This window comes from Platichthys flesus, chromosome 20 (assembly GCF_949316205.1).
Source record: "Platichthys flesus chromosome 20, fPlaFle2.1, whole genome shotgun sequence".
Taxonomy (NCBI): domain Eukaryota; kingdom Metazoa; phylum Chordata; class Actinopteri; order Pleuronectiformes; family Pleuronectidae; genus Platichthys; species Platichthys flesus.
The window spans coordinates 8,501,457-8,522,333 of record NC_084964.1 but is presented as its reverse complement, the minus strand read 5'-3'; the positions used below and the strand labels follow the sequence as shown (position 1 = coordinate 8,522,333).

General features: G+C 43.1%; 1 protein-coding gene across 2 annotated transcripts in view; it reads right to left on the bottom strand.

Moving 5' to 3' along the window:
- snx29 (sorting nexin 29) overlaps positions 1–20,877 on the bottom strand; it is a 130,818-nt gene that overhangs the window by 29,552 nt on the left and 80,389 nt on the right. Inside the window, exons 16-18 of one of the 2 annotated variants that reach the window (XM_062414362.1) lie at positions 19,188–19,304; positions 17,095–17,150; positions 16,635–16,716 (exon numbers count right to left, since the gene is read on the bottom strand). In XM_062414362.1, the coding sequence (XP_062270346.1) occupies positions 16,635–16,716; positions 17,095–17,150; positions 19,188–19,304 (255 nt within the window). The remainder of the gene's footprint in view (positions 1–16,634; positions 16,717–17,094; positions 17,151–19,187; positions 19,305–20,877) is intronic. The other variant, XM_062414361.1, reaches the window with a different exon arrangement.

The following is a 20,877-nucleotide window of genomic DNA, read 5'->3' as shown; positions in this document are numbered from 1 at the left end:
ATAACGTATTTGTGAAATGTTGTTCAACTTGGGGAAAGAAGGGTCTATGCTTTTAGATATTCCATAGGTTCCACTAAAATACTCGGCTGAACATAAAGCTACACATGATATATAACTTTCTCTGTTACCTTCAGCACTGTGATCAAATTCCACTTCTTATATCTGACACAATCCAACTCACTCGCCCTAAAGTAACGTTTCAGGCATGTGCGATCACATTTCCCCGGACTCAAATGTATCTTGAGCCAAAAATAGTTTATTAATAAATCATCATATTTTTTTTTTTCTTTAGCCTGCTTCAAAGACCAGACGGGTAAAATGTCCTTACGTGCTGCATGTTACACAATCCACATGTCATCTCCTGGGTCAGAATACACATTAGGAGCTGCATTAGCAACGGTGCGACAAAGGGATAAGTCCCATATTGTCTGTAGTTTCCCAGACATCAAATAGCTCCCCACGTATGGCGGCATTAGCACAGCGGGCCTAATCCACTTTGCACCGTCTCATTGGCACACTTATTTATGGCAGCACATTAGCGTCTGCACACAGCTACCGGCTCCCTCTGTCCGACTAGTCACAAAATAGTCTTTCATTATCTCAGCAGCGTCTGTAAAAATATTTGAGCACCACCGTTTCAGTATTTCCAACAAAAGCCGCCTTCAAACGAGGCTGGGGTCTCTAACCGTGGTGCAGAGGGACCTGGTGGAAAACGGTGGGTTGTGCTTTTCTGTTGTTTAAAGCTCGACTGTGATGGACAAAGTCCTATTGTCAGAATTTAAATGGCTTATGACAAGATCTAAGAAAGCGTAATAATACGTTTAGTGAAAATATGAACCCAATGAGCGCACAAAAGAAGGTTTCCCCTGCACCTGAATTATAAGTAATTTATGATGCTGAGAAAGGTCTTTTAGAGGTGAACTGTTGTGATTTACCTCCTTGATACGGCTTTTCCCACGAATCTAAATCAACCAATTCAGATGGAAATCGAATGTATTGTAGCAAAAAGAAGGGCCAGGAAAAAAGTGACGAAGCTTCTCCCCAGTCTCAACCCTACATGTCTGTAGCTGCGTTGCAATTCCATCTGTTGAATCTGATGTGGGCGCAGAGAGAAGTCTCAGGGGCTCTTGCTCAATGCATTTCTTACACTGTGATAGAAAACATCATTGTAGGAAAAAGGAGTCTATAATAAAAACAGTGCTCACTGTCTGGAGTCTCTGAGGAGCTGTCGGCACTGGCAGGGTTTACTGTTTCTATTTCTCATTTATTATAAAGACGCGTCGATGTTTGACAATGGACAATTGTCTCACAAATGCAGGGTACACAATGAAATAAGATTTACATCTCCACTGTCTATAGTAAAGGCTTCATGATTCAAACATAAAAGTGGCAAAGTGTCTACTGTCGATGTGGCACAAAAAAAGTGACGGGATATAAAGATGGACCATGTGTCTCCATTTCCTCCCATTCAAGCCAAAAGATCCCAGACACGGGTGCTGCCAACTTGCACTGGTGACGTCAGTCTGCCCAGTAGTGATCACGGTGTCCCATCCAACCAATCACAAGTCAATTTCAGCTGTCAATCTTGTTAATACTATTTTTACAGCATTAAAAAAAACAATTAATACCGGAAACTCAAACAGTTATACAAACATCACTGTGATAAGAACTACTTTAAATGACCAAAAAAAAAAAACACCTTCAAGTTGGAGTTCTTAGTTATACAAAACGTTTGTGGCCTATCCTACAACCAGTCACCAAGGGGTGATCTACATGTTTTGGTTTCTCTTTTTAGGAGCTGTTATGTCGTCCATCTTTAACACTGATGAATAAAGCTATCTCATACAGTAGCTACAAACTCTATCTACACTTTCAAACTTTACGATGTTATCTGTTATATGTTAGGCCAGAAGAGTGTGCTATTGAGGATCTATTTCAACTTTTCAAATGCGACTATCTGCAACACAGCTTTTCCTGAAACCACTTATGTATCCTCTTTCCTTATACTTTATGTAAAACAGATTTTTTTTATACCTAATAGGTATACTTTTCTCTGATCTTTATTATTAATAATATTATTAATAGAGATGTTACAGAACCGGTGTGAGTTTGATTTCAACAGGAGCGTTAGTGAGGACAAGGAGTAAAAACTAAAGTGACTGAACTCAAAGTTGTAACCCATCAGATCACATTCATCTCAAAGGTTTATTTTTTCAAATTGTTACAAAGTTATAGTTAAATATCTGGGAAGTATGCTAAGGCACTTTATTGCAGATATCAGTCTCATATCTGTCAATTAAAGAGAAGGCTAAATAAGCAGTAGCTTCCTGTAGTCTTGCTTTTGTCATGAAGTTACCATATAAGCAGGGGACACTGGTTCTCGGGACTAACCTGTGGCAACAAAGCAACTAAGTGTGTTTCCAAATGTTGAGGTATACATTGATGCAAGTTTTTAAATACTCTCTAGCCTCTTGAAATTTGATATAAATAGCTCTTATTTGTGCTCCGCTGTGTCTTGAAAGATGAGCACCGAGCTTTTTTTAGATGATTGTTTCAGGGCGTGCAAATAATTCTTATAGATCAGCGGTGACATTTGAGACAAAATGTCACTGGGCAAGAACAGGACACTCACTTTAAGCTGAGGCCCAATACAGAGGTTTGATAAAGAATGGGAGCAACAACAAGGGGGGGATAAAAAATCTCCAACCAACAGCATATGAGGAGAAATCAGTTCCCCTCACTAGAGAATGTGAATATACGTGTTATCTTTCCTTCCTCTGTGTGATAATTCATTTCAACAGCTGATGCTACATGACAGTTATCAACTGACATTAGCTGCGCCTGGATGGTGACAGTATAACAAAAGCTGTGCTCTGTGTCTCCCCAGCCTGCTTCAATGTAAAAGGGTTAGCATGGGCTTTCATTTATTCATTAGGATCCCCATTAGCGAACACATCAAGCCAGTCCGATGTCTGCAGACACACAAACACACGCACGCACGGATGATGAGTGTTTTAAAGTTTCTCAATGTGTGTGTGTGTGTGTGAACTGTGGGAGGAAGTTCCAGCAGCGAGGGGAAACTGTGGAGCACATGCAAAGTGCACACTCAAATGAAAACCTAACAGCCATCTCTGTGACCTCATCCTGGGTGCGACAGACCCAGCAGCACAGCAGCTTCCCGAGGAGAAAAGTCCTATCATGCTGTGACATAACTCCAGAAACTAATATCTGAGATGGGAAGCCTGTGAACTGATAATGTGAGCTTTTTTGTGTGTTTGACATTACACTGGATCTTTAGCTGGAGGGTATTCCAACGAGCAGATGGAGCCAGGAGTATTAGTGAGCCTCATCTGATACTTGCAGAAGGTGCGGCTGATAATGATCAGATGAAAGTGATGTCTTTCTGTGTGTGTGTGTCTCTCTCTCTCTCTCTGCTGCATCTCTCTGTGAAGACCCTGGTCTGTTGTTCCCCGCCGTCTGACTGCAAGACTAGCTGTGGTAAAGACTGTGTGCAGAAACGTATGATATCACCAAATCACTGTGGATCAGGATAAAAGCCCAACGAATCAAACTCCATCTAGTTCTGACTTATTCTAGTTGATTGTGATCTAGTTGACTTCGGTTCAAATTTAACAATTGCTGAAGGTGTTGATCTACGGTGGCCAACACAAAAGCGTATCAAAGATGAATGCAAACGCTACAACACAGCTACAGAAGCAACAATACGACTGCAAAAGCTACAGCACGAATGCAAATGCCACAACATGAATGCAAACCCCAAAACACTGATGCAAACACCACAACACAACTACAACAGCCATCACATAGATGCAAAGGCCACAACACAATTACAAAAGCCAGGGCATGAATGCAAATATCACAACATGAATGCAAACATACCAACAAAAATGCAAAGGCCTCACAACAGAAACACAATCCCAACAGCAATTAAAACCAACATATTCAGTTGCATTAATAACAGACAGATATTTACTGCAGTCAAGTGAACAGTCGTTTGTTAAAACCTGGTCTAGCCATGCGACGCTTTAAATTAGATTATTGTCTAAAAGGTGTGATGATACAGATGCGTTCCTCATTTCTGGGCCCTCCAAGCACATCAAATAGCCCAGCATCACATTCTAAGTGGCGCTGGCTTGACCACAGGCAGTAACTCAGCTGTAATTTCAGCTCTTTTTATTCTCAACAACTATTTAGAGTCACTTCCTTTGTGGTTGTGTTTCTGTGTTTTCCATAAATGCACCTGTGTGAGGCGTCTCTCTCGAGTTATCGGATCAGACAGAAACGGGAAAGACACCATAGCAATATATTGCAAAGAGCAATTCATGGGTTTACATTTCCAGGCGATGATTTAAAGCCATGAAACAATTAATTAAAGAAGAAAAGACAGAAGGAAAAAAAGGGAGGCTCTGAAACCCATGCCAGACACAGAAGGTGCTAAGATGTCTCTGGAGGTGGGCGTTGATGTATTTTCAGTGAGAGGGACTGACTGAGTGAGTAAAAGAGGATGAGAGCAAGTCAATTCAATTCTCGTCATCACCCTGCTCCCTTCACAGATCATTCTCGGCCTAAACATTTGCCCAATTAGGCAGAAAATAGAATCCATTTGAAGGTTTAAAGAGGGGGAGCAGAGAAAAGACGAGACCTGAATGCATATGTGGATTCCTGGTCGTTGTAACTGAAACCATTGTTGAAGCCGCGATGTCAAAGTCAACATGGATAAAATGCTAAAGACAAAAAAGATGGAGTCTACAGTCCTATTGGCCATAGTATCTTGGTCGTCCTCTGCTGGCTGCAGTATAAGTCATCAAATCCCACCTCCTCCGTGTGAGTGGCTGGGACGCGGGCCAAAGTCAAAGTACGTACATGTACACACACATATATTACCACTGTCCCATTCATACTAAAATGGGATTCCTACCTCATCCCACATTCCATTCCATGGTACCTAGAGCATGCACAGACGACGCATAAGGTCAGCGAGGTCACAAACCTTGGACTGCACGCGGATGTCCATCCCTAATGGACATCGGTGGGCACGAACATTAACGTCAGAGGTCAATGGCAGAACCCAGCAGACTGGTTGTTATGGAATCAGTGAAGTCCCATTAACTCATGATTGGTCATAAATGGCTGGGATGTCAATATTGTGGCTCCATCCTCTCATCACAGCTGTGCAGACTCTTGCTCCAAATGACATAATCAATAAAACGTGCCAACGTTCCTATCAGGGATATTTGTTTTCTTTTCTCCATGGTGGGAGGAAGTGGAGATGTGTTGTCCATTTTTATAAAGCTTATGACTCATACAGAGATTGCTGACATGTTGATGCAACTGCAGGTAGTACTCGGTAGTAAGATTTCAGGTGGTAACATTCAATAATCAGCTTAAAGTAACGGTGACATGTTGTTGGTTCTGCCGATTTTTGGTCAGAAACCAAATTACTGGATCAATTTAAATCACCAAAGCCAATATATCATCAAATTGTATTTGTATAACCCATATTGACAAATGAGGGGAACAACCAAACAAGTTGACAGGGACAAGACACAACATTTGACAAGGGATGCCTAAAAGTTATTCCCTCAATACAAAATGTATGCCCTTCATTAAATGAGGTGAATGTTATTGTTTATTAGTTAACCATGTGAAACTGTGCCTGAATCAAGAATAGGAGACAGGAATACAACACAAAGACGGTGCTACAGAGAGAGACAGAGAAGAGGGTGATTACTACCTTTACTGCAGTAAAGGTGTTTATTTTAGAACTCTGTTGATACTGATGCCCAACAGAAATAGACACTGTGGGGGAGAAGCCAGAAGATGCAGATGAGGAAGAATTTTGTTGGAAAAGTGGAGAGGAGGAGGAGGAGGAGGAGGAGGAGGAGGAGGAGGAGGAGGAGGAGGGGGAGGAGGAGTTGTGTGGCTGGAACACAAACTGAGACATTCCTTTGTCAAGTTGTTTCCTTTTACAATCAGCAGAGTGGATGGATGACTAAATTGGACAAATTAAAGTCTAATCGAACATCTGAGTCCACTAAGAACTCGCAATAAGCAAAACATTGACTTTAGCACCACTGTGGGGGTGCCAGGAAGCAACGGGTGGCAACAATCCAAACGCCGCTGTTTTTCTGCTAATCCAAAAGAAAATAAAAGCATATTATCCTCTTTATCTATTCAACTGATTCTATTGGTTGAAGCGAGCTGCAGCTTTCACCTTCTCCTCCGGTTGGGCATGTATAACGACTCCACATCTACCGATAAAGGTTGAGATTTATTTTGGCAGGTAAAATAAAGACATTTGCCTTTTCTGTGCCCTACACACCCTGTCTGTGCTCGGATGGAGCTGCTGCAGGTTTATAAGGTAGAGGTGACTGATTCAAACACAGGAGAGAGAAAAGGCAGTCTCTCAAATCTTCCTCTCCACTTTTTCAACCTTTTTCTCTTAAGCTGCTTTCAGACGTGCCCTGAGGTCGGGGCATTGTCCTGGAGGGGCTGGATATGAGAACACGAAATTGTGAATGAGTCTGAGCAAGACAACCCTCTGCTGCGCAAAGTGGGTCAGGACATTTTCTGTAAATGTCTGAAAACTAAAAACTAAGAAATTGAAGTCACACTATTCACTATTGAAAAGAGGTTTAAAAAGAAAAGAAAATGTCCTCATTAGGGTTGCAAAATTATGGGAATATTCAAAGTGGGAAACTTTCCATGGGAATATACGGGAATATACAGGAATTAACGGGAATTAACAGAAAATGCTGCGGGTAATTTATACTAACTGTATTTACCTTGTCATATACAGACATAAATAAAATCTGCTGTAGTGTGCAGGATGCTGGAAATTATCTGTGCATGTGATGGAAGAATGCAGAGTGCAGGGTTGAAATTCAACGTGCAGCGTGTGCTGCATTCCATACATCTTTAAAATAGAGTTTTGAATGATGTTTTTATTGTGCAGCGCTTAATTTGCGAATATATTTATTTTACAAAATTCCCAACGTTCCCGAGCTCAATATTCCCATGGAAAGTTTCCGGAAATTTACCGGAAAATGTCTGCCCCTTTGCAACCCTAGTCCTCATGCCTAGGGTGACGTCAGTCTGCCCAGTAGTGATCACGGTGTCCCATCCAACCAATCACAAGTCAATCTCAGCTGTCAATCTTGTTAAAACTATTATTATTACAGCATCAAAAAACAATTAATACCGGAAACAAACAAAACATACAAACATCACTGTGATAAGAACTTCATTATATTTGACAAAAAAAAAACACCTTCAATTTGGAATTCATAGTTATACAAATTGTTTGTGGCCTATCCTACAACCAGCCATTTATGATCTACATATTTTTGGCTTCTCTTTTTACGAGCTGTTATGACGTCCATCTTTATAAACACTTATTGGTTTAACACCGGAAAATGTCCGCCCCTTTGCAACCCTAGTCCTCATGCCTTCTTAAGCCATGTACTTAAGACCGTTATATGCAAAAGTTTGCCACCAAATAACTTTTTGTTGATTCTGGAAATGAAGTAAATACATCACCTGCCGCAAACAGCAACTGAAATTATTCTGACTAAAGAAGCAGCTGGTGTTCCGAGAAGGATCCTCTTCATTAAAATCTGATAAAGAGGGGTTTCATTTTACTCAGTGACGATCATCCCAGTCAAAAAAATCTCATGGAGTTGAAAGGAACCCATTATTAGAAGGATCCGTTTTCTATTTTACTGTTTGCATTAAAGAAAATGTCACAATGCTCTCAATGCATATTGGTGATTTGAATGCTGGTTAGCAGTCTGCATCCATACCTGACAGTTATTTGAAATGCACATGGGAGACATGAGACATAATAATGGAAACTCCTTATGAAAACTGCTCGTAAGTGCTCATCAAGCATTCAGGACAACGATCGAATCCCACAATAGGGAAATGTGGCCTTGCCTTGAGTATAAAGATCTTCACACACCAAGCCAGTGTTTTTGTATGTGTGTTTTAAATCCGTCAGGGACAGAAACCCTGCCCACCATGCGTTTTATTATTCTACTCAGTCCGGAAATTCACAGTATGAGATCAAATGTGAGCTGTACAAATAAAAATGGATTGATTGAACTTCAAATGTTTTGGATGAAAACTGAACTTGGCCTGCAAAGACGTTAAAAGAGAAGGTCTTCTCCTTTACACAAAACTGCCACCGATATACTAGACACTAAGCTTTTTATCATTTGAGCATTAAGCAGAAGATCTTAAACGTCTGACGGGTGGTAAACAGATATGAGAACTCTAAGTTGGGGGCCACCTCATGAGAAGCTGCCGTGCCGCCACAGCAGGAGGCAGACGGGTCGAGCTGCGGTTCTTATCTCCGTCTATTATCACAACTGCTCCACTTTGGCCACCTCCATCCCCTGTCATCTCCCCCCTGCTCGCTCCGCCTCTTTGTGCGCCTCTCATCAAACGACTCGACTGAAGACTCAGTCACGGTAGGAGACTGCTCCCCTCTTACCTCTTCCGTGTGAATGAATGAGTCACTGACAAATCCTGACAATCAGCTCCGAGTGTATTAAGAAAGCCAGGGAGTAAACGATCGAAGGGTGAGGGCGGAGTGGAGGATGAAGAGCTGAATGTGGCGCAGGAGGAAAAAAGGAGGAGAGGAGATGGGGAAAACAATGACGCGTGAGAGGGAGAGGCAGACTATTAGGGACACAAACAAAATGGGTAACTATATTTGTGTGAGAAACAAGGACGAAGGAGCGCAGAGAACCGAGCAGAGCAGGGAGGTGAGGCACACTGACAAATTATGTTCCAGGCCAGCCACAGATCTAATCACATGGCTGGAGGCCAAAGTGGAGATCATCACACTTCCTTGAAGGGACAACGCCATCACCAGCCAAACCCTGATTCCCCCCCCCCCCCTCCATGCCCAGAGGGAGAAAGGGCAGACCAAATGATCTGTCCCACCTCTCACATCCCATTTCCACCCGCTAACAACACACGTTTAAAGTTTTTATTGGTGGGCGGCTTGGTGATGAAGTACCACAGCAGAACTTCACCTCAGCTTTGACTGCTGGACACCCTTTACGAGCCTGGACAGCGCGGGGGGGGGGATGTGCATTAACGATGCATTAACAACTGATCAACACTTCTGCTTAATGTAAAAGAGTCAAGATTAGTCCAATGAACCGTGAGGGCTTCCTCGACAACGGCATTTATTGATGAATGAATGATGGCAGTATTTTTTTCCGACCTTTGCCAATTGTGTAAAACAGAGAAAGGACGTTTTGAGGTTGGTGATGGAATTTTACACAATTTTACATTAGGAGAGTTCTCCTATTCTCGTCTGCCTGATGATGGATTCATTCATATGCAATGTGGCTCTTTAGGTGAGTGTACATTATCAAATCAACACAATTCCAATGTCATTGACTCCGATAAAACAGCTGCAATACCTTTGTTGGACATGGGGCTCCATTTGAATTATCTAACTGCATGTTCCTGAAGGTGTACTGCCAGTCCATTTAGAGGGGGTGCATCTACTTATTTGAGTTTAATGGTGGAATAAAGATCACTGTGCCACACACACACAAAGAATGTTTGTAGTTTGCCTTTAATCAATAATATGTGTGTGTTTAACATGCAATAAAACACTCAGTGCCAATTTCCATTCCCTGTAAAAGCCAGGTGAAACCAGTATCACAACCAAGTCCTGTTGCATACAGGCACTTGTACAAGCCGCTATATTGTCATCCGATGAGCAATGGCTCTGTAGGAGTTTAAGTGTTTATTGCAACTGTATTATATTTCTTTCTAATGGTGACGTCCTCCTCTCATTAAAAGGTCATACATTAAAGCCCTGATTCTGCCGATATACATGTCCATTATCAGATATGAATCTTATTGAAGGGCCTTTGAACAACACATTGTTCAGTGGCACTCAATGGGTCTGGATAAGAGCGGTGACTGAAGGGCCTGAAATGGAAATATAATGTAGATTACACTGATGCGGCAGTAAAATCAGCCTCTGTGCCTTCCCAGGGGTGTTTAATCTATGACTGATGGATGTAAGACCAAGACAACGACTGTAATTATCATCATCATCACTGTAAAACATTCATCAGTACCATCATCAATATAATAGTTATCTCCCTCTGTCACCAACACGCCATTATCACAACCATAATCACTGGCGTGGATGCCCGCACACGCGCACAGATTACTGAACGTGTGCGACAACACACACAGACAAGTTGAGAAAAAATCGGCACGAGATCTGGAGCATGAGCCTCATTTAAAAAGCAGAACATCCATCTGTCTTTTGAACGCAACACCAGCACACGCGCGTAGCTGCACACACTCAGAGTTCGCATATGGATTTATTATCCGATCTGCATGGCTAGAGCAGCCCTTCACCACGCGGTCTGAACAACTCAGCAGTTCGGGAAATGAAGCTTATCGCCCCGGCAGCCACAAGTCGTCCGATGTGAACCCAGCCCCACCCCGGTAGCAGACGTAGAAATTAAAGGTGCTAACAAATTACCCACACTGCATTTCTCTTGGGGACGGAAGCCCATCGCAGGCAGCGGTGCTCACTTCTGAAAGAGTGTCAGAGAGGACGTCTCAATTATTCATTGAGTGGCTGATTTATGGGGTTTCATATGGTGCATATTAAAGGCTTTGGGAGGCACCGGGAAGCCAAAGACGCTTTATGTAACCGCTATTAATTGGGAACCTCTATCACTCTCTTTCTCTTAGAGCACACAAACAACTACAGTTAAGGTATACTTACCATGCAAGGCATTGGAAAGGTAAAAAATAAGTGAAAGTCTCATGCGCTTCTATAGAAATAGAACAAAAGGGTGGAGAGAAGAAACGGGAACAGACCTGGCGTGAAAAAAAGTTACGGTTGACATTATCCAGTCTCTTTAGCATAATTAAAACAGCGGGGAAGTTTGCAGCCAGCCCCTGACTTTGTGTGGAAATTATAGGTTCAGCTTTTTGCTGATCAAAGAGAATCCCTCATTTGAAATACATGCCCATGCAGTTAGAATGTATATGCAAAACATCCCGGGAGTTCTGGATCAGAGCTGCTAGTTCTCAACATTGCCTTTCTGCTATTTGCATATGCCGCAAATGTTCATACACCTCATTCACACTGAATAACATTTGCGGTAGAGAGTGTTTGTGTTTGGATGCGCGTTAATGGATGGATGGATGCACGAGCAGACGAGCAAGAACAATGTTTTTTCTCATGGTATGGGTGTAATGTGTGATTCATTGTAGTTGTCAACGTGCTGTGGGGGTGGGAGGGGAACCCCTGTCTCGTTCCTGGAGCTTATCACCAGGAGCAGCACCACCTTTCTAAGACTGACGAAGACTGGAAAAAGGAGTGGGAGCGAGTGCAAAGAAGACAAAGGAGGTGAAAAAGTGAAAAGGGGAGTAAATGATAAAAATAGAAAAGATGTAATCAAGGAGAGCAGTGTGCAGTGGGAGGAGGAGAGAGAGAGATGGATGATGATAAGCAGGTAAATCCATGAAAGGGGCGGTGAACACTGTGAGTTTATTGGAACAAAACTCCAAAATAACATTTGGCTGTATCGGCTGAAACTTCTCTGTGACTCTGTATTGGACTGGGTGTTGTTCTCACTGAAAGTTGTGAAGAATGAAACTTATCCACCTCATGCTGTCCTTATATCACTGGCATGTTAGAATTGTGTAGGGCAGAGTGTCTGAGGTACGGTGGCCCTGAAGGACAAATCCAAATGACAAATGGGAAACCAGCAGATCAAAGAACACAACAGGCCTGGCCATTGAAAGTAATTGGTTTCAGAGCGTAGCAGTGTCGTTGTCACTTGTATCTGAAAAGGACATTCAAGGTGCTGAATCAGAATATGGAAATAAGTGTTTGGGGTTCTATTTTAAAGGTACCGTGAATAATTAATATACGTCTCTTAATTTAATTGCAAACCAAAAATGTCAACCCTGCTTTAAACTGAACTCAAAATTATTATTATAGTCAGATTGTTTTGGTAGGACCGCCATACAACATGCGTGTCAGACCATTTCTGTAGCTTAACCCCGCTGTCTGTCATTCTCATTGGCCACTCTCATTGGTCAGCTGTGTGGAGGTGAAGGAGGAGTTACAGATTCAACATCTCTCTGTTGCTCTGTCGTCTTTTTGCACTTCTCGTCTGTACAGCCAAGTCCAACAGTATGTGAGTGCCTTGAAGCGATCTGAAAATGTGAGCCATTATCACTATATTTCAATGATATTACATCGGCCCGCTTTAGTTCTCAGCTCTCTGCCTTATTGCACACATCCTGCAAACTCCACAACTCATATTGTGACAATGCACAACGAGCTGGCGCCTCATTTTGGGGGAAAAGAAAAGAGCTCCTCATCATCTTCTGAACGATGTTCTTTATAAACCACGATGCCAGCCTAAAGTGCACAGGTAATGAAAACACAGACACTGGTGCTCACACCAAATGACACCCTGTGTTCGTTGGCGGCGTGCAAATGATGCTTCCTTCCCCTCCTCTCATAATGGCCTCTATTGTTGGCATCGTGTGGGAGGGAGACACTGATTCGCCACGGCCGGTATAATTCTCTCATTATGAGTTCAGAGGGGGGGAAAGGAAGCACGGGGAGGTGTGGAGGGATGAGGGCCCAGGGGCACGGCGTCCCACAAAGAGCAAAACCCGACTGATAATGGAGCAAATCCATCAGCGTCCCGCTCTCCATCTCTGTCTGTCGCTTGTCATCCATCCACAGGGCCTCTGGATGCGAGTCATTTCAGAGAACTTGGAGTGAAAAGTGGCTCAGAAGGAATTCAAAAAAGAGAGATAATGGAGCACACGCAGTCTCGCCCTCACCATAATACCGTGCAATCTGGCAGAGAGAGAGAGAGAGACAGAGGTAAAGTAGGAATGCCCAAAAAAGAGATGTAGAGAGCTGGAGGGATGATGCAGAAGAGGAGAACACACTCAGAGTGAGAGAGGTGGTGGTTGGATCGGCCTGTCCTCCTCCCTGGTTGAGTGTAGCAGCAGCTTATACCTGTTGGCGTGACCTAACTTAGGCTCCAGCCTCTACAATCCCATTCACCCTCCGAGCCTCCCAGAACCTTCTCTCGCTCCGGCTACGCCTCATTGCTCTCATCATTCGTTTTATTTTTGCAAGTATATGTGCGAGTGAGCTCCAGAGCGAAGAGTCTGAGGAGAAGAAAAGTCTATGCACCCGCTCAGGGGTACTTTAAAAGAGACCCCTGCCCTCTCTTTGCGATACATTGCGGTCTTTAAGGCTACTGGCACCGTATTCAATCACCCCAATGTCCTCACCTTAACAACAATGACTCGGGTAACCTTCGCCATCCATTCGCCTGTCTCAGAACAAAAGCTGTTTCCATAGGGAGCCATTAGACGGATGTAGCTCTGGGAAAGGAAGAATCCAATACACCAGATGGGCTGCTCCTTATACCGGCTCCAGGGCTGGACTGCAGTCTCACTGAGGCTGTTATTGAGAGGGAGAAACCGTGGAACACATGGAAAATGTTCAGGTCCGCCGCTGGAGTCGATCCAATCATCTGACACTGCAGGTGGATGCTGGTTATTGCCTAAAGCTCAGCAGATATCTGCTACAGGGTTGTTTTGCATACATATTATAATAATATTTATTTTATTTAGGTGTGGTATTTCCTGAAGTAAAAAAGGTCTAACAAGTGTGAGGAAGACGAGGATTATGCAAGCTTTGGGGCAGTGTCACGATAACAGAAGGTGGAACCACAAGCAACCTGTTCCACCACCATTAAAAACATATGGTCCGTGAATATGAAGAGGCAACACACACCCAGGCCAAAACAAGAGTGTGTGGAGAACCAGCGCCAGGGGAGCACGGCCCCAAAACCACACCAGTGTCCCTCCAGGCAATGTTTACTGCTGCCACACAATTTACTAAGAGATAAATATATGAGGAGAAAGGACAGCCCACCCTAATTTGAAGGCTGTTGAAGAGATCTGCATTAGTCAACTTCTTTCCACAATCCTAATAAGTTCTTCTAACCATCTGGATGAAAGAAGGTTCTGTCCTTTCTTGCACCAGAGGAAAGATTTGTAACCACCGTCTTTGTTCAGGTGAGGAGGAAGAGTGTTTGATTCTGGAAACACCTCAATTACAGGTACATGCTGTCAAATGACTCAAATATTGTATTTATTCAGCTCGGTGACTGAAATGTAATGCTAATACACAAGAGACACATCTGGGGCGGGTTGGAAACACATTGAAAAATCAGTGTGTAATGAATTCCCCCTTTTATGACAGCACCATTAGGATGCACTCACCTGTAAGTCTGAGCTGCCAAATTACAGGGGACGAGTCGCTCTCCCAATGCCGTGCAGCCACTTAAATGTGAGCTGTTTTACACATTTAACCCCAAACAGCTGCCACGAAATGCTAATTCCCGAGAATGTTGAAAAAGTCCTGGATATTCTTTATCATTGTGTCGTTGCTTGAAGACAGAACTCTGACCCAAGTGACTACACACACCTCTGAGGCTGAATAGACAGCTCTCAGCTCGAGCCTCCAGTTTACCTCCATTATGTATAAGTTGAGCCGGGCTGAGCTCGGCGGCCAGTCAGTCCTGACTATCAGTTAGAGCCGGGGATGTGTCACCTGTCTCTTCTCGTCCCATATGGTTTCCCCTGACTTAAGTTACAGCTAGAACTGCTGGATACAGTGCAGATAAGAGCACAGGAAGTGTGTGTGTGTTAGTGTGTGAATGCGGTCACTTGCAATTTTTCCGAATACAGGTGGCTCTAAGATAGGTGTGTGCTGTGCCTGGGATTGGATGTGCTTCTGCGTGTCAAGGTAATATGTGTGTGTTTGTGCTGGTCTCGAGCAGGTATGTGCGTGTTTTCATATATCAGTGTGTATCTCTAAGTGTTTATTCCACACAGTAAACAAAGTTATGTCTTTCCTGCGATCCAAAAGTGTTGATCGAGTACTAACGTGTGTGTGTGTTTGTGAGTATGTCTATCTATAGTTATAAGGGCCATATTCTATACTATCATTGTGAGGAAATTTTGGCTGGTCCTCCCAAATTCAATGAGCTCTTTGAGCGTTTTAGGGTTAGAGTTTGAATTGGGTTAGGGTTAGAGGTAAGGGCTAGGGAATGCATTATGTCAATGAGTGGCCACAATTAAAGAGAGACCTGCTCTTGTGTGTGTCTGTGTGTGTGACAGTTTGTCTGCATGTGACAGTTGGTCTCAAAAAGACGAGCCAGGGGACTGATTGTCTGAGTGTGTGTGTTTCTGTCTCACAGGGGAGAACAGGGGGGGGACGGCAGAGGTGAGAGAGCTGAGGTATAACACCCTGTTAATGTGACAGACACAGTCAAACAGTCGATAACCTGACAGATACAGGAAGTAGCAGCAGTTTGGTTCGTTAAGATGCTCTCGAGTCCAGCTTCCAACTCAACTTAGATAAGTTCTTGGCACAGATCTCTCCAACTACGATTTTAGTCAGGAAGAGTTGTGCTGGTATCTTTGATATAATGCCATAAGCTCTGATTAGACCAGATAAATAATTTATAAGTAGAACAGATTGTAGGGGCTCTCTATTTCGGGACTGATTCATGCAGTGTCTGGAGGGGTTCCTCTTAAAATCAAGAATACAAGCCATTTCTTGTAAATTGTTCCAATTGTAACTGAATTACACATCAAGTACTTTGGATTACTTCAATATCGTCTCACATGATGATTTGTGAATTTGTTAAATACCTCATTTTAATTCATCCTTGAATTATCCACAGCATTATATTAAGACTAAACAAAAAAAGAGACAAAAAATGTAGGCAATTTGAATCCTTTGTTTTCACTTTATTGCTTTGCAACTAATAATAAAAAAAAAAAAATGTAAATACAAGAAAATGAAAGAAAGAAAATTTTCTTCAATTTTTGAGAAAAGAAAACACTGTGGCGAAGATACCATGTGATTGACAGCTAGTACCATCCAATTGGTAAAGGTTGCAAGTGTAGGCAGACATGCAGTATGGTAAAATTTGGTTTAAAAAAAGAAGATAGCTCTGCCCAAAACACCAAACTCAAGGCTTCAAAATGGCAGTTAAGGAACGTGGTGTGTTGGCACTTACCAGAAACTCGAATTAAAAAATATTAACCTTTGAATCCATGATGGTTCGAGACGTGGGGGGTCAAGAATCCCGTTCAAAATGTCAAATCATATATAAATAGTTCTTTTGTAATATTTGTGTATGGACTAAAGTGAGAGATCAATTTACAGACCCGGCTAAAGGCAGGGATGCCTAAAGATGGTTTCCTCCCTATCTGTTTTACTCAAGGATTAGAAACAATTCTAATGAACACTGATAATGATAATGCATTAATGCAAACTTGTTCCAATGTGTAATGTGTTTCATTCCTCAGTTTAATGAGCTCATTCCCTTTAATGTGTTGTTATTATAGGGTTGTGTGTTTGATTTAAAAATGAATGACCACAGAGTCAAGCCCCGTCACACGTAAATAGATCGATATGTCCCGACTCAATGACTGCGCTTGCCGATTTGGTCTGGTAAACAGAGGACGATGCAGAGAGATGCTAATGTGGCCGAGCGTACCTGATAGACGTGGTAGGCGTTGGCGGCTCTGCCCTGCAGGAACACAGAGGGAATCCACACGTTGATGAGAGCGCGATGAGCCCTGAGTGACACAAACAACAAACCATCCTCACTGCCGGAGTCATTACCATCACCATCATTACCATTATCATAATCATTACCACTGGCAGAGGCAACAACAACAGCGTGTCGGCGCTGGGCTCGGACGGCTACAGCAATTTACAGCTCACTCCGGTGAAACACCTCAAAATCCAATTTGGTCATGAACCCAGAGAAGTGAATTTGAGAAAGGGTATATGGATATGCAACTCTTCTGAGTCCTGCAGACATACCTGCTGTGGCAAGTCAAGAGACAAAACTCTAACCAGCATCACCACCACAGGCCAATGAACAGGTAGGTTGGAGAAGGAGTGAGAGGAAGGCAGTGCGGGGGGAGGGGGGTAGAGAGAAATATTCTTACGTTTCAAAATCTGACAAACTGGGGTCATCTGACGTCTGGCTTAAATCACCTGGAACCTGGAGAATGAGAGTGAAGAGGTCAAGAAAGAGACGAAAGATTGGCATTCATGACACAAACTGTGCGAAGACACACACTCACACAAACAAATACACACAGTGTCCAGTATGCCAGTCATTTCCCAAACAGGGGTCCTTCAGGAGGTATTTTAGCAGTCAGCAGGGGGAACATGGAGAAACTACATCCACCGATTACAAAGTGATGAGATAGAAAACTTTAGCAGATTCACAGTCACATCAGCCGGCAAGGCACCTAGTATAGGACAGGCTGCAAACAACAGACTGCCCTGTCTGTCTGTAGAAGTCAGTAGAAGTTGAAATGATTGAATGAGCAGTTACAATAGCTAGTTTAGAGTAATAGCTGGAACAAACCATGTGAGTAATTAGCTGAGAGTAATGGATTACCAGTTGAAATAGTGAGTTTAGAGTAATTTTTCTGGATAAAGGGTCGACATAATTTAGCAAAAGACCAGCAAGAATAAATTCTAAACGAACCAAACTGATCCTATTGATGACAGTTCAACTGAATCAGAAACTATTGTTTCGATATCCACTTTTACAGTGTACATCTAACATGACTGTAGGGGGGGGCAAAACTTTTTTTGGCAGCTATGTTGAATTGTGCTGTGTTTGATCCCAGTTGTTGTTGGTGAGAATCCACTGATGGTGTTTAGCGCTGTTTATCCTTATCTGACACCCACTCTACGTGGTGTGTGTGTATGTGTGTGTGAGTGAGAGAGAGGGAGAGAATTCACCAAGCCTGTGATTTGTTTCACTTTTTGCAATTGCTTCCCTAGAGGCACCATGTGACCAGGACCAGATGTGAGCCACCGGGATTTGTATGTGTTTGCGTGTATGTTTGAGATAGAGAATGTATGTCCTACTTCCCTCATCTCTCTGAACCAGAGCTGGCCAGTCAGAGAGAGACTACCCAAACCTGGATAAAACACTCTCCCCGGTCGGACCCGCCCCTGCGTTGGGTCTCCAGCCTGCAGGCTTTAATCAAACCCTTGTGCACAATAGTTGTACACAAACAGACACACATGGAGAAAAATCATAGAGAGTGATGCAGAGAGAAAGTGAACAGGGTTCGGTTTTTCTGCAGCAGCTGTTTGAGGCTGGAAATCTTGTAGCAATCAGGAGTCAGACACACCCACACACACACACACACGTACACACACACGCAGAAAAAAAAAACACAAACACTTTGACACAGAGAACGGTCCAGAAGGAGAGAGCTGAAGCTGAGGGATATAAGGTCCTATCTTCAGGCTGGGGCTCCATCGCTGACATTGTAACTCGCACTTTGGACAGTGTGTGTGTCTGTGTGTGTCACTGCGTGGAGGGGAAAACTTTAGCAGATTCACAGTCACATCTTTGGACAGTGTGTGTGTCTGTGTGTGTCACTGCGTGGAGGGGAGGGGGGGGCTGTTTTTCTATCCTGACGGGGATAACCTGAGAACACACTAACCCATCGGGGACTTGCATCACCACAGGGACAAAAATTAAGGTCCCTGTGAGAGCTGAGTCTGTTTTTTGAATGTTAGGACTTTGTTCTAGGGCTGGAATTAAGGCTCTCCTGAGCATGACCAGATGTTGGCTGTTCTGTTTGTGTCTGTTGTTGTTGTCGAACAAAAAATTGCTTTCCTGAAATACCCTTTAACATGAAAAAAAGGTTTGTTAGCATTAGCGAGAGAAAAGTTTGCAAGGAGAAAGCTGTGTCCACTGGTCTGACAGGAAGCTGCTCCGTGGAAGTACCATGAGAAAAATGAAAAATGCAGCAATGTCACAGATGACAGCTCCGAAAAAAATGCAGTTAACCGTTATTGGCAGCCATTGAGTGTGGAGAAAAATAAGCAGAGCACCAGTGCAAATACAAACAGGGCGAGGTGGAAGATGAAAATCAAACTAAATCACCAGTCAGACGGAAAAGGGCAGAGTGATGGAGAGGGGGAGGCGGGGGATAACCTGCATGGAAACCAAATGAGACCGGACATCAATGTATGCATGTGTGCGTGTGTGTTTCCAGTCACTCACCGGTCCTCTCAGGTCAATTAGTTCCTGTCTCATCTGGACAATGAGGTGGTCTTTGGCCATTAAGGAACGGTACAGGCGCTCATTAAACTCTATGAGCTCTCCATGCATCTCGGCCACCTGCAGCACACACACACACACAAAAAAAGAAACAATGAACACAAACACTTTTTAATTTATCATCCTGTAGATAGTTATACAAAACATAATTATATTAAAAAAAAAGCGGGGGAAAAAGCAGACAATAGAATGTAAATACATGTTTAGCATTGGCATGTTGAATAATACAGTTCTAGGTTTCCGTTTAACACACAAAAGGCGGCAGTGCTCCAGGTGAGACATAATGGATGTTGACAGCAGGAGAGTTGGGAACCGGCCTGACAGGGATGGGAGATGGAGGGAGAGAGGAGGGAGAGACGGAGAGGGAGAGAGAGTGTGAGAGGCTGAAACCAGTTCATATCCTTAACAGCAAAGACTCCTGCCAGACTGCTAATCAATTGTCTTCAGCTCTAACCAACCTTGACGTAGTGCTATTCACATCTTTGTATGTGTGTGTCGGCAAATATGGGCGAGCTATTCAGTGTGCGTATGTGTGTGTTTGTGTGTGTGCGAGTGTGTGCTTCCCAGGGCTGTCTGCCTAACTAGGCCGGGCAGGGTGGACAGGTCGCTGTCAGGAGACTGACAGCTGTGACATACACTGTGCTGTATGGAGGACACCTGCTGTCACAGCCGCTTCAGCAGGGCGCCGTCGCCGGATGACAGGTGAGCCGCGGTGGCTCCGGCACCGACCTTCCTCCATTAACTTGTTCAAAGCCCATTTACGAGCAGACACGGGGAAAGGCCTCTTATGTAACAACGGCAATACTTGTCAAAGTAAACTGGATTTATCAAGTTCACAAAAAAAAGTAGAGTTCATCCAAGTCAATATCTAAGATTTAATATTACGGCAAAGCACCAGAGCAGAAGAAATATGGTTTAATTCAAACCGAGGCTATATTAGAAAGCAACTTTGTGTTTTTAACAAAAACAAACTTTTATTCAACTTTTATTCAACTGTGCAATGAGACTCTTTCAGCTTCAGAGCTACATCACAAGGACACAAGGACCCCTGTGACTATAACAACAAGTTATACTTCAAATAGTTTGTATATGTCTATTACTCAACCTAGCTCATTTGCCAAAGAGCCTGAGCCATTTTACCCCTGACTCTTTAATTACCTCTTTAGAGAACAGGTTCATTTTGTTAACTGCCTGTTTTCGTAGCTGTTTCTTGGTGGGGAACGGTAACTCCCAAAAGTCTCAGGCAACCTGAGAAGATTTTAAGATTGCTCCCAGCCTGCGTTTCTTTTCATCATGATCCATTAATCCCAAAGAAATCCATGCAAGTTCTGAAACATTTTTTAAACTGAGTTAAAAATAGTTTTCCTAGATTGTTATATTTGAAACTTTTTGTGATTCCAGAGATGCTATGGAACAAAAAACTGATTTCAATGTATATGAAAATATTGTAAAAGTATGAATCTATTATTTAAGGTAGATTCCAGTCCCTGCCGGGGGCCAGATGCAGCTCTGTCCGTCAATCCAGCTCTGACACACACTGCGGCCCTCTAGAGGTGGTGCTGCTGTGGGATTTCGGGAAGAAAACATTTTTGAATATTTTAGAAAATTTAGGTGGTGCTAAAGTGATTTCAAA